At 49.6% G+C, this 14,108-nt stretch overlaps 1 protein-coding gene across 1 annotated transcript; it reads left to right on the top strand.

Annotated features, from left to right (window-relative positions):
- The first annotated feature begins 4,025 nt into the window (after window positions 1-4,025).
- Psmd2 (proteasome 26S subunit, non-ATPase 2) lies at window positions 4,026-13,921 on the top strand. Its single transcript, XM_005383335.2, has 21 exons — window positions 4,026-4,214; window positions 4,646-4,702; window positions 5,027-5,191; window positions 6,569-6,690; window positions 6,872-7,096; window positions 7,396-7,554; window positions 7,701-7,845; window positions 8,037-8,097; window positions 8,339-8,485; window positions 8,627-8,733; window positions 8,913-9,040; window positions 9,256-9,343; window positions 10,895-11,057; window positions 11,182-11,283; window positions 11,541-11,686; window positions 11,928-12,011; window positions 12,322-12,490; window positions 12,581-12,675; window positions 12,852-12,978; window positions 13,379-13,497; window positions 13,647-13,921. The coding sequence occupies exons 1-21, from the start codon at window positions 4,080-4,082 to the stop codon at window positions 13,827-13,829; spliced, it is 2,727 nt and encodes a 908-aa protein (XP_005383392.1). The 5' UTR covers window positions 4,026-4,079; the 3' UTR covers window positions 13,830-13,921.
- The last annotated feature ends 187 nt before the right edge of the window (window positions 13,922-14,108 follow it).

The raw sequence follows: 14,108 nt of genomic DNA, 5'->3' as shown, positions 1-14,108 counted from the left end.
ACCTCATGCTTGCCAGGCAGGCGCTGTGCCGCTGAGCTAAATCCCCAGCCCTATCATCACCAGTTCATCCTCAACATTGTGATGGCAGAGTTTAGACTCTAACACGGACATCTGTCTTCTGGCCAAATTCATCATGTTTCTGAGCGGGACCATCAGGACAGTAGGGGCATTTCCATGCTTTCCCGGGCAGGGAATGGTGACAACCAGGCAGCTGCAGGAAGCCTAGACACACACTGAAGCAAACCCAGGCAGTATCTGTTTGCTGAGAACGCTGCAGGTGCTTGGTTCCAGAGGCAAGGCGAACATTTGCGGCAGATGTGACCTCTACCGCACGCCCCTATCCGGCTGTGGGTGTGCATCTGTGATATGTCCGGGTGTGTTGGGGAAGGAGGGGAAGTAAAGGATTATGCTTCTGCACAGATGCATGCAGGGATTACTGCTGAAGTGCCGGGCCGTCTCTTATGCTGTCCCACTGGGAGGTCTAATTCCCACTCTCAAGAAGGCGACACGCCAAGAAATGCGGTTTCACCCTTGGTAGCGCTCTAGAAATGTCAGGCTGGAAGGGTCCCTCATAAAAACAGTTTCAGTGGGCCTATCAGAGATCACAAATGGGGAATCCTGGCAATTTTCCAATTCCCAGCTCTGAGCTCCAGAGAAAGCCCCCAAAGAGTCGTTATTGAACACAAAGATGACTGAAGAATATAAAGCTATTCATTCATTCATTCATTCATCCATCTGATAAGTCTTTTTTTTTTGTCTTTTTGAGACAGGGTCTCACTGTCTCAGGATGGCCTTGAGCTCACTTTGTAGCCCAGGCTGGTCTCAAACTTGCAGCAATCCTCCTGCCTCAGCCTCCCAAGTGCTGGGATTACGGGCGTGTGCCACGGTGCCTGGCCTCTGCTAAGTCTTTATGAAGGCCTACCACAAGCCAGGTATTAGGCTGGGTACTAGGAGAACAAAGACATACTTCCCTGTCCTCCAGGAGCTCAGAATAGAGACAGGGAGAGGTAGGTACACAGGGAAGAAACAAATAACCTGAAAGGTAGGGTAGCATAATGATCCTAGACAGGTGATAGTGAGCTGGAGTTCAAGGGATGGGAGAATTTACTAGCTGAAAATAGTAACGGGCATCCCATGCAGAAGGAATAGCAACATACAAACACTAATCAGCTTGAAGGGCCAGGCCATGTTTAGAAAGACACAGTGTTGCAGGTGATCAGACCAGGGCGAATGAAGGGGACATCATGGGGGTTGGGAGTCTGCAGAAGAGCGGTGGTCACAGTAGGTGTAAAGCAGGGAATCGTAAGATTTGCTGTCAGTCCTGGGAGTTAACAGTGACGGCCACACAGCCATGTGGCTGTTTGAAGATCGCCGTGCAAACAAAGCAGCAAGCCAGTGGCAGTGGTGCAGCGCCGTGAGCAGCCAGGTGGACGTGAAACGCTGCTTAAGTGAGGGCTTCAAGTTGAATGGCTCTCAGATGAGTAGAGGCATCCATAAGATACACAGTTGTACATCTAGGCCAAGTTTGGGGAGCAGCGCAGCAGGCTTACAGGTTTACAGGTGCACTTTTTTTTTTTTTGTCTTTTTGAGACAGGGTCTCACCATGCAGTTCAGGCTGACCTTGCTCACTTTGTAGCCTAGGCTGCCCTCAAACTTGCAACCATCCTCCTGCCTCAGCCTCCCGAGTGCTGGGATTACAGGCGTCGCCACCACGCCCGGCTTACAGGTGCACTTTGAAGGAAGGACAGAGAAGAGGTCCAGTAATGGGTTGGCACAACATCGGAGAGCAGTTTGACCAGGAAATTGGGAGTCTGGCCACACGGTAACAAGGAGTATTCCTCGGACGGTAGTCTGACTGAAATGAAGCTTGAATCAGGACATTGATATTATCAGGGGGCTGGGGATTTAGCTCAGCGGCAAAGCGCCTGCCGGGCAAGCGCAAGGTCGTGAGTTCGGTTCCTGGTACCGGAGAAAAACCAAAACCAAAAAAAAAAAAAAGATATTATCAAAGACCCTTGGAAATAACTGCCAGACATTTGGATTTGAGGAGAGGCTTGGAAGCCTGAGTGCTTGGAGGAGGAGACAAGGGAACAGGGGCAGGGGTTTTATTCAGCCCAGTAGATACAAAGTATCTGGAAAATAAGAGGACAACCACCCCTTTCTAATTGCAGGGCCTTTAGCCAGGCATACTCCATACATTGTCTCATTTTGTTTTCAAAATAACCGAAGGTATAGGTTATTACTCACACTTCACATTCGTAGAAGCCAGGCTGAGAGAGGTTAGGCAGCTTCCCTAGGTGTCACAGCTGGTGAATCACAAAATTTGGTTTCGAACACTCGGTCTTTAAAGTGTGCATTCTCCTACCCTCCCAACTTTCTATTTTGGAAAAGTTTTCTTTTCTTTTCTTTTCTTTTTTTGTATTTTGGAAAATTTAAAACCAAGCAAAAAGTTGAAAAACAGGACAGCTCTTTGTCATCTGGAATCACCAGCTACTTCATGGGCTGTGCTTTGTGCCACAATGTCCGCCTCATCTCCAAGGTGCTTGCTTTTTGTTTTTTGAGACAGGGTGTCACTTTGCAGTTCAGGTTGGTCTTCAACCTCGAAGTGATCCTCCCGCCTCAGCCCCCGAGTGTTGGGATTACAGCTGTGCTCCAACACCAGCCTCCAGGGTGCTGGTTGGGATACAACTGCTGTATGCCACAAAATCTGGCATCTGATAGAAGGAAATCAGAGATTTAGGAGAAATCTCTGTAGATGGCTAGAGAGAGCATTTTGAGATAGAAATGGAATACGCAGAACACCTATGAACTGTCTGACTTCTGTCCGCAGAGCCGGGCTGGGGCAGTCATGGCCAAGGGAAACGCAGGGTTGTGGCTAGGGTCCAAGCATTGACTGGAAAAGAGCAAGTTTTTAATGGGCTTCAAACTTTACATCTACATTCATACAAACATTTAGCCAGCATTCAGTGCTAAGTATGCTGTTCTAGTCTCAAAAGGAAAAAAAAAACCCACTTTCTGCATTCTTTAATGTGTCAGAACTCATAAAATAAGACATCAAAGTGGTGAGTGTTCCCACAGGAAAAGGGAAAAATAATTACTTCCTTTTTTCTCACCTTCTAGACAACAGCCACACCCACCCACCCACAGCCCAAGCTGAAGAGGAAACCTTGAGGGTTTGCCTGAAACGGTTAAAGGCATGGAAAGCCGAAAATCTGAGGTTCAAATCCTGATTCCAGAGCATAGGACAGGCCCTGGGTTCAAATCAAACCCTGGTGATTCCAGATGACAAAGAGTTGTCCTGTTTTTCAACTTTAGTCCTGACATAAAGCCTTTCGGTTCCACCCCCTCCAAGTCACAACGGGCAAAAAGGAGCAAAGGGCGAGGGCAAAGAACTTGACAGTGTCTTTAGCTCCAGAATTCGACACTGGACATAACACTTAATTTACCCACTTCTACTCCACCTGGCTCCTAGAAAGAATTAAGGGAGCAGCAACACCTTGACGATAATAATCAGGAACTCTTGTTCAACTGGGGGTAAAAGTGATAAACAGATCACACAGTCCCCCCTCCGAGCGTTCTGGATCTTAAGAATCTTGTCTGTCAGCTGAGTGTGGTGGTGGACGCCTGTAGTCCCAGCACTTGGGAGGCTGAGGCAGGAGGATCGCCGCGAGTACGAAGCCAGCCTGGACTACATATTGAGTTCTACGCCAGCGAGACAAAAGAAAAGAAAAAGTCCCGTCTCTCCCACCACACTTCACCAACTGGGGTGCCACTATCGGTTCTGTTCACACTGGTAGGAAACCTACGGGCGGGTAGCATGCTCACAGCCCACTCACCACCTACAGCAGCTCAATCCCCACGCCGCACGTCCAGGTGGCACCGAGCTGAGCAGAGCTTGTGGCGCGCGGGAGGCTGGGAATCGTAGTTCCCGGAAGGCACCCGGGGGCGTGGTCGTAGGGCCGGACTCTCAATGTTTCCGGTCGTGGGCGGGGCGCCTCTGACGGCTGGCGCGAGGCCCTCTGGGAAGAAGGGGCGGTGCGAGCAGGTGCGCGCGCAGCGGTCCGGCAGTGGTGGCAGAGATGGAGGAGGGTGGCCGGGACAAGGCGCCGGTGCAGCCTCAGCAACCCCCAGGGACAGGCCCTAGCGGCACGGACGACAAGTCGAGCGGCAAGGAGCGGCGGGATGCGGGAGACAAGGACAAAGAGCAGGAGCTGGTGAGGCGCGATCCCGGGAGCCGGCGGAGGAGGCCGCGGGGCTGAGTCACCCCGTTCCCGCAGGCCTCGGCCCGGCTCCCAACGGCCCCGCGGCGTCAGGGAGAGGGCGCTGGGGACACCCCCGGGGCTCCTAGCACCCTGCCTCTCTGCCCGCCCTTCTCTCTTCCACGCTGCCACCCTCACCGTTCCCAGCACCCTGCACCACCGCCCCAGGAGATGGGATCGGAGACTGGTTGCCATTTCCAAGGAAGGCATTCCAGCGGAGCTGGCTCAGGAACTGCCTTCCTGCGGGGCTTCCCCTTCCCGGCCCCTCTTCTGGGCCACCTGCCCCTCCTAGGAGGCTGGCGCCCGCTCCGCCTGCCACAGGGTGAGTGGGAGGAGGCTGTGAGTGGGATCCTTCTCTTGACGAGCTTCTTCCCCCAACTCTCCAGTCTGAGGAGGACAAACAACTTCAGGATGAACTGGAGATGCTCGTAGAACGGCTGGGGGTGAGTCAGTCCTGTGTTAATGTGCACCGGTGTGGATTCGGATCTTTCCCATTGGTGTGCTTTATTCTGTTTCGAGACAGCAACTGCTCTATGGGGTGGACTGTACGGTAGGGTCAGTGTTACGATGAGGATGGGAGGGAGGGGAGTTACAAAGGATATTTGAAGCGGGCTACTTTTTTTGTATCAGGCAATGTGCCGGGTGTGGCGGAATGACAGGTGAATGAGACAGTTATATCCCCAGTGGAAAGGCTATTTAAGTGTGTCTGCGTTATGAATTGGAGGAGTGTGACTCCTTTTGTCTGAGTCCTAACATCTCCTGATTAGGAGAAGGACACATCCCTGTACCGACCAGCCCTGGAGGAACTTCGAAGGCAGATTCGTTCTTCTACAACTTCTATGACTTCAGTGCCCAAGCCTCTCAAATTTCTGCGTCCACACTATGGCAAACTAAAGGAAATCTATGAGAATATGGCTCCTGGGGAGAATAAGGTAAAACTATTTCAGAAGCTGAAGGAGGATCTAGTTGAGGAATTCCTGTTCATCTACACCATGGAGCAGCCTAGAAACCTGATAGACCTAGTATCTGGTCTGGTCATTACAGTGAAAAAAAAAAACAAACAAACAACATAAGTGCTGAAAGGAGAGTCAACACCTCAGAAGATAGTTCTGTCATTTATGTTGGACCTTGGGTTATTCTTAGTGTGATCTATTTCCAGTTTATGTTTAGTCTTGGTTTTTCTCTTTACTTTTTTTCTTTTTCTTTTCTCCTTTTTTTTTTTTTTTTGAGATAGGGTCTCGCTGTGCAGTTCAGACTGGCCTTCAGCTCACTTTGTAGCCCAGGCTGGTCTTGAACTCATAACAATCCTCCTGCCTCAGCCGTCCGAGTGCTGGGACCATGGCTGTGTGCCACCATGGCCGTCCTTGTTTTTCTCTTCTGTCTCACGTGCGTGCAAACTTTTAAAAAAAATCTCTGAAATATATTTCCAGTTGAATTACTTCTCTGCCTCTTGCTACAACTCTAATCCAGAAATCTTTAGTTCTCACTGAATTTAATGACTAACCTCCTAACTGACCTTGCTTTTGTTCTTTACTTCTTAGATAGTCTATTCTTCATATAGCAGCTATGGTGATCTTCCTAGGTTATAGGTCTTTTTTGCTTAGAACTTAATTGCTTATTGCAATTAAAATTCAAACTGGGAATGGTGGTACACCTATAGGCCTAGCTACTCAGGAGGCTGAGGTAGGAGGATCTCTTGAATCCAGGAATTTGGGGCCAGTCTGCTAAGTACAGTAAGAGCCCATCTCATAAAAGAATAAATTAGGGCAGGCAGGGTGGCACATGCCTGTAATTCCAGCACTTAGTGCAGCTGAAGCAGGAGGATCACAAGTTCAAACCAACTCATCTAGATGGGGCAACTTAGACACTGCCTAAAAAAAAAAAAAAAAATTTGGGATATAGCTCAGTGTGAAGGCCCTGGATTCAATTACCAGCACCTCAAAAATGAATAACATTTTTTTCTTTTTTTTTTTTCCCCCAGTACCGGGAATCAAACTCATGACCTTGCGCTTGCCAGGCAGGGCTATGCCGCTGAGCTAAATCCCCAGCCCCCAAAATAAGTAACATTTAGAGGCTCCTTCTTTGTTGCTTTCCCTCCTTGTTTATCATCTTTCAGCTATGTTACTTTAAAAGAGGTAGTAACCAACTTTGCAGTTATTTAGAAGCTTAGCTTAGGTAAGTAACATTTTTAGTATAGAGACAGATACATAGTTAATAATTTGGGGCGTAATGACAGTGATCTCAATTTCATTCTACTTCCCTTACCCTGGACTGTTGGGTTTGACTCCCAAGGACTGCTTTCTTTGTAGCGTTTTGCTGCTGACATCATCTCTGTTTTGGCTATGACCATGAGTGGGGAGCGTGAATGCCTCAAGTACCGGTTAGTTGGCTCCCAGGAAGAATTGGCATCATGGGGTCATGAGTATGTCAGGTAAGAACTTTTCTTCTCTAGAATCTGAAGGGGACTCCGAGGCATAGTTCTGGCTTCAGGCTTGGAGCGCTTTGTACTAAAGTATTGACGTATTGAATATCCCAGACACTGAGTTCCTTGACCCACAGGAAACTGCTTTCCCCACAACTGTGTACCCTTAATAGTCTGTGCCTGTCTGTAGGCATCTGGCAGGAGAAGTGGCTAAGGAGTGGCAGGAGCTGGATGATGCAGAGAAAGTACAGCGGGAGCCATTGCTTACTCTTGTGAAGGAGATTGTCCCCTACAACATGGCCCACAATGCCGAGCATGAGGCATGCGACCTGCTCATGGAAATTGAGCAGGTGGACATGCTGGAGAAGGACATCGATGAGAATGCATATGCAAAGGTCTGCCTGTACCTTACCAGGTGAGTGAGCATGGTAGAGATGGGTGTCAGAACAGTCCTGTCGGCACTTCCTTCTCAACTGCGCCTCCTCTGTTCTCCCAGAGCGTCTGCTTCAAGGGTCTTACCAGGCTGAGGTTAATTTGTTGACATCCATTAATTTCTTCAGGACAGGTCTTTGTGTTGCCTTAGCGGTCCCGGCGTCTAGAGTAGTGTTGTCTGGAATGTAGTAGGCATTCAGTATTTATTTTGGGTAAGGGAATTGAATAGGGTGAACAGATGTCTGAGACTTCGCAAATTTTGTATTACTTCTACCTCTGTAGTTGTGTGAATTATGTGCCGGAGCCTGAGAACTCTGCCCTGCTGCGTTGTGCCTTGGGTGTATTCCGAAAGTTTAGCCGTTTTCCCGAAGCCCTGAGATTGGCACTGATGCTCAATGACATGGAGCTGGTAGAAGACATCTTCACCTCCTGCAAGGATGTGTATGTGGGGAAGAAGTTGGCAAAGGAAGAGATAAGCCATGCATGGAGCATTTTCGTGAAGAGCTGGGACTTCTGGCTAGGCCTGAGGGGCTTTCCGTTGCCCTTAGTGGATGGGAGTGAACAGGTGCGGTGGCTTTCTCTCGCAGGGTGGTACAGAAGCAGATGGCATTCATGCTAGGCCGGCATGGGGTGTTCCTTGAGCTGAGTGAAGATGTAGAGGAGTATGAGGACCTGACAGAGATCATGTCAAATGTACAGCTCAACAGCAACTTCTTGGCCTTGGCTCGGGAGGTGAGAATCTTCTTCCTCTTTCCATCAAGGCTTTTAGATTGTAATTTTAAGTTTTACCTGCCATTTTGCCTACCTACTTGAGTACCTCTGACCAGACTCTCTGTAGTGAGACTTGCTGTGCAGTGAGATAACAGAGGGTCTGCTAGGAGAGTACTAGGAGTGCAGTGGTGACCCTCTTGCCTTCTTTTCAGCTGGACATCATGGAGCCCAAGGTGCCTGATGACATCTACAAAACCCACCTGGAGAATAACAGTAAGTAGCCCTCACTGTTTGGGGTATTAAAAGGATGTTAATTGCTCCCCTTGTATTGGGAGTGGTGGCTCGGCCAACCTGCTTATGCTAAAGAGTTCAGCATTCTCCCGAGCCTTTTTTCCAGGCCACTGGGGCGTGGATGGTGGGTCCTAATGGGTTAGCTTAGAACAAGAGACAGGCTGCCACACCGTTCCTTTCTTGTCCTGTGCTCAGCCTTTCCTCTTTTCTCCCTCGCATGCAGGGTTTGGTGGCAGTGGCTCTCAGGTGGACTCCGCTCGCATGAACCTGGCCTCTTCTTTTGTGAATGGCTTTGTAAATGCAGCCTTTGGCCAGGACAAATTGCTTACTGATGACGGCAACAAATGGCTTTACAAGAACAAGGACCATGGTATAATTTTGTTACTAGTTATCTATGAAAGATCCACAGTAGAGTTGGGGCTGGGGCGGGTTTAAGAGTTGCCTCAAGGAAGGGCCCTTTAAAAAAAAAGGAAGGGGCCCTTTTGAGGCTGATAGATTCTTCTTTGTGTAGGAATGTTAAGTGCAGCCGCATCCCTGGGCATGATTCTGCTGTGGGATGTGGATGGTGGCCTCACTCAGATTGACAAGTACCTGTACTCCTCTGAAGACTATATCAAGGTTGGTCTGGCTGGGCCTGCTTATTGTGGATTCTGCGTTCGTGCACAGCAGTACCTCCCTGTCAGTCACGAAGTCTATCCCTTCTTCACTTCAGTGAAGTTGGGTGCACAGTGAGGCCCCTGCTGAGCCTCTGTGCCAGAGATGGTACAGTGCCTGAGTAGAGAATCTGCTCTTTGCAGTCAGGAGCCCTCCTTGCCTGTGGCATTGTGAACTCTGGGGTCCGGAATGAGTGTGACCCTGCCTTGGCACTGCTTTCCGACTATGTGCTCCACAACAGCAACACCATGAGGCTCGGCTCCATCTTTGGGTAAGACTTCTCGCTTCTTCCCCTGGTAGGACTCAGCCTGTAAGCTCTGGTGAACAAGAACTGGCCCTTTTCACCTTTGTGTTGCCAAGGACTGCCACCCTGCTGTCGAGTATTTTGCTCTCAGTTAATGTTTGTTGATAGGATGAATAAATGACCAGTCCTCTCCCTGCTCCTTTCCCGTATCATCGCTGGCTGTGCTGCTCTGGCTGTTGCAGGCTAGGCTTGGCCTATGCTGGCTCCAATCGCGAGGATGTTCTAACACTGCTGTTGCCTGTGATGGGAGACTCCAAGTCCAGCATGGAGGTGAGTAGAGGCTGTTGGTCACTTATAGTAGTTAGGGAAGATGCTCTGAGTGTCTCAGTGACAAGTTGTAAAAAAGAAATGTGTGTGTGGTGGGGACATCTCAATGAAATAAACCCCTTAAAACTGGGATTTCCAGCCCAGTTGAGGCTGGGTGTTGAAGCTAACATTTTGGTACTGAGTTTCAGCCCTTGAGGTCATCGAGGAGCTACTTACTACTTGGACTAGAGGGTGGAATAACTTAATATGGTTGAGACTGTATCAGTCAGCTTCCTATCGCTATAACAAAATACCTGAGATAAATAGCTTATTAATAGGAAGGTGGATTTCGGCTTGCAGAGTTTAGAGGTTATGGTATGTGACTGGGCAGTCCCATTGCTTTTTGGGGGAGCAGCACACTGTGGCCAGAACACACAGCAGAGAAGACTGCTCACCTCATCACAAGCCAGGGAGCACAGAGAGTGAGAGGAAAGGGCCCAGGTTCCGATCTTCCTTTCCAGGGTGCTCCTCTGGCCTGAAGACCTCACACTCTTCCGCTCCGACCACCTCCCAGCAGTGCCACCTTGTGGAGCAGGCCTTTAACATGTGGGACTTTTGGGGGCCAAACTATAGCGATGATTTTCATTCAGTAGTTTTTTTTTTGTTTGTTTATTTAGTTTTTTTTTTTTTTTTTTTTTTTTTTTTTTTTTTTTTTTTTTTTTTTTTTTTGGGGGAGGGCTCCCCTTTTTGCCCCACCCTTTTTTTTTTTTTTTTTTTTTTTTGTACTGGGAATCAAACTTAGGACCTTGCACTTGCCAGGCAGGCACTTGTGCCACTGAGCTATATTCCCAGCCCCTGTTCGGTTTTTTGAAACAGGGTCTCACTTTGTAGTGCAGACTGGCCTTGAATTCACTATATAGTTCAGGCTGACTTTGAACTCATGACAACCCTTCTGCCTCAGCCTCCCAAAGTGATGTGCTTGGTGGGATTCCAGGCATCTGCCACCATGCCTGGCTTGTGAGGACTAAATGTTAAAAGAGTGTGCAAAGTAGTTGGCACCCTGGCTGGCATACAGTAAGTCTCAGTGAATGGCTGCTGCTGTTGTGATCTAAGATCAGGAAGTGTTTATTCTAAACCTAGTGTGGTTCGGGGAGATGGCTTAACAGTGCACTATAGGAATCATCATCCTGAATCAAGACAGATAATTAAGTGTGTTAGCATCTCACTCTGTGTAGCCAGATGTAGTGATGTATGTCTGTAATCTCAGGAGGCTGAGGCAGGAGGATCACTGCAAGTTTGAGGCTGACCAGGACTATAGCATGAGTTCAAGGCCAACCTAGACTACATAATGAGACCCTGTCTCAAAAAAAAAAAAAAGGCCTGGCGTGGGCGCATGCCTGTCATCCCAGAACTTGGCAGGCTGAGGCAAGAGGATTGTTCTGAGTTTGAGGCCAGTCTGAGCTACATAGTGAGTTCAAAGCTACCCTGAACTACATAGTGAGGTCCTGTCTCAAAAGAAAAAAAAAAAAAAAAAAAACAATATTGCCACAGGTAATACTGATTTTTTATTCCTAGGTGGCAGGTGTGACAGCTCTCGCCTGTGGAATGATAGCAGTGGGCTCCTGCAATGGAGATGTCACTTCTACCATCCTTCAGACCATCATGGAGAAGTCAGAGACTGAGCTTAAGGACACTTACGCCCGATGGCTGCCTCTTGGCCTGGGCCTCAACCACCTGGGTGAGGGGCTGGCTCTCAGTTTGGACAGGGGCCAGCAGTCATTGGATACAGCAGGGCGGGTGTATGTGCCAGGATGAGCTGGACAGAAGCGTGTGGCCTCTGACCCCTGGAATCTGTCCTGTAGGGAAGGGTGAAGCCATCGAGGCGATCCTGGCCGCGTTGGAGGTTGTGTCGGAGCCTTTCCGCAGCTTTGCCAACACACTGGTGGATGTGTGTGCCTACGCAGGTCTGTGTTACCGTCCTGTGCTTCCCAGTCTTCCACTGCTCTCTTGGTCCTCTGTTTCCAGGTTTCTCCTTTGTCCTTCTTTCTGATCTGCCTCAGATTCTGTTCTTTTAGTTTTCAATCAAGCTTTTAATGAAAAGATCATAAAATAAGTTTCTCCTCACTGTACATTAAGACTGCACGCTTCTGCCTTTGATTCTTTAGGCTTCTCCTGTTTCCTGGGTATCTTCTCATTTTTATCTCTTTTCCCCCTGCCATAGGCTCTGGGAATGTTCTGAAGGTGCAGCAGCTGCTCCACATTTGTAGTGAGCACTTTGACTCCAAGGAAAAGGAAGAAGACAAAGACAAGAAAGAAAAGAAGGACAAGGACAAAAAGGAAGCCCCTGCTGACATGGGAGCGCATCAGGTTATGGGGCAGCCGGGCCCTCTCAGAAGGGTGCTCTAGGGGAGAAGGGAGACGTGTGTAGCGCAGCTGTGGAGACCCCAGGTGACTGCTGTGTATTAGCAAAGGAGGCGAGTGGTCTGTCTGCGAGCGTCGAGGGTTGAGGGTGGTCCCCACAGGGTCGCATATTTTCAGAGGTCTTGAGTCAGGGTAACTGTTTTTGGCTTGTGTAGGTTAGTTAGCTCTACTGTCTCTTCACTTACAGGGAGTGGCTGTTCTTGGCATCGCCCTGATTGCTATGGGGGAGGAGATTGGTGCAGAGATGGCTCTTCGAACCTTTGGCCACTTGGTGAGTTTGGCAGAGGAGACTGGAATGTCTTTTTTGGGGGGATGGTGTTGGGGGTTAAACCCAGGGACTTCGCATGCTAGACAAGCGCTTGACTCCTGAGCTACACCCCAAGCCCTGGAATACGCTGATTTTGATGACTGGGGGTTCCGCAGAGGAGACTTTGCCGATGTTTTTTCTTGGTGGAGAAGTGGTCTTTTGCTGTGCTCTCTGTACAGAGTTGAAGGTCCCTTTTCATGCATTAGCCCATACCTGTAGTTAAACATGTTTTTACCATTTTCCCTTATCTGTTGTTATTTTCCTTTACCACCAGCTGAGGTATGGGGAGCCCACACTCCGGCGGGCTGTACCTTTAGCACTGGCCTTAATTTCCGTTTCAAACCCTCGCCTCAATATCCTGGATACTCTGAGCAAATTCTCTCATGATGCTGATCCAGAGGTTTCCTACAACTCCATCTTTGCCATGGGCATGGTGGGCAGTGGTGAGTACCAGGCAGAGGAAAATTGGTAAGCAGATCGGGGGAAGATTCAAAGGCTTTTTTTCAAGCCTCCGTGATGTTGAACGTTTCTAGGTACCAACAATGCCCGTCTGGCAGCAATGCTGCGCCAGTTAGCCCAGTATCATGCCAAGGACCCCAACAACCTCTTCATGGTGCGCTTGGCCCAGGTACATAATAGAAGCGTGCGCCTTCGGGTGCGCCGAGCCCAGTGTGTGTGACGATGGAGGAGGGCATGGATTCTTGGCCTGGGAGGGAAGATGGGAACACAAGGCGGGATTTTTGCTGGGCTGGGTTAGGCGATACCTTCTCATCCTTCTACACCCACTTCCCTCTGTTCTCACAGGGCCTGACACATTTGGGGAAGGGCACTCTCACCCTGTGCCCCTACCACAGTGACCGGCAGCTCATGAGTCAGGTGGCCGTGGCAGGGCTGCTCACTGTGCTTGTCTCTTTCCTGGATGTTCGAAACAGTGAGTTGCTGTCAGAAACATGTTGTGGCACGGGATGTCCTCTGTCCGTCCTTACCAGAGCCGTCTGGGCAATTTAGAATTCAGGACACCAGCTTAGCTCTTCTGTGTCACTCTAGGTTCTCTGGGCCTGTGTGCATCATGAGACTTATCTCCCACATCTCTGATAGGATCTGAAGAGATTTGGGGATGCTGAAACTCGCTTTTGCTCCTAAGTGACTGGGAAAAGTGGTGCTCGAGTCGGAGGGCTGTGGGCAAAGAGAGTTAGGGCATGGCGGGCTAAGTAGTTAGGTGTATGAGGAGTATGAGTTCAGCTGATAGCGGGTTAACTGGTCAGGGCGTGGTTCAGGCCAGGTCTTCCCTGCTGTTGTCTGTAAGTGTTTGTCCTTTGTGCTTCTCTCAGTCATTCTAGGCAAATCACACTATGTACTGTATGGACTGGTTGCTGCCATGCAGCCCCGAATGCTGGTTACCTTTGATGAGGAGCTGCGGCCCTTGCCAGTGTCTGTCCGTGTGGGCCAGGTGAGGGCTTGTGCCGCGGGGTGGTGCAGGCTGTGCTGGAGAACCTGGAGAACACACATGGGTCTTGCTTCTCGGAAGTGAGTGGGGGTGGTGAGGCATCGCTTTCCTCTCAGCTGGAGTCCCCTCATTTCACTGTTCTTGTCCCACAGGCAGTGGATGTGGTGGGGCAGGCTGGGAAGCCTAAGACCATCACAGGGTTCCAGACACACACAACCCCAGTGTTGCTGGCCCATGGGGAGCGTGCGGAATTGGCCACTGAGGAGTTTCTTCCGGTTACCCCCATTCTGGAAGGTTTTGTTATCCTTCGGAAGAATCCCAACTATGACCTCTAAGTGGCCATCAGGGCTGGACACTGCTCCAGACCTTTGCGGTCATCGTAACCTTCTGTTCTTTTGTAACTGAGATAACTTTGTTCAATAAAGACCTTTATCCCCCAGGTCTCTCTGTCTGTTGTCCATGGCATTGTGGCCTGGGGCTGGACTGGAGTGTGGAGTGATGCGAGAGAGGGAGTTGTTTGGACCACCTCTGAGCCTAAACTGAGGGTAGCTGCCCTGTACAGAAGAAACTTCAGTTTCTTTCTCTTCTTCATGTGTGTGTGTGTGTGTGTGTGT

This window comes from Chinchilla lanigera, unplaced genomic scaffold, assembly GCF_000276665.1.
Source record: "Chinchilla lanigera isolate Chin_1 unplaced genomic scaffold, ChiLan1.0 scaffold00019, whole genome shotgun sequence".
NCBI classification, from domain to species: Eukaryota; Metazoa; Chordata; class Mammalia; order Rodentia; family Chinchillidae; genus Chinchilla; species Chinchilla lanigera.
The sequence above is the reverse complement of the archived record's forward strand: the minus strand, read 5'-3'. Positions and strand labels throughout refer to the sequence as shown.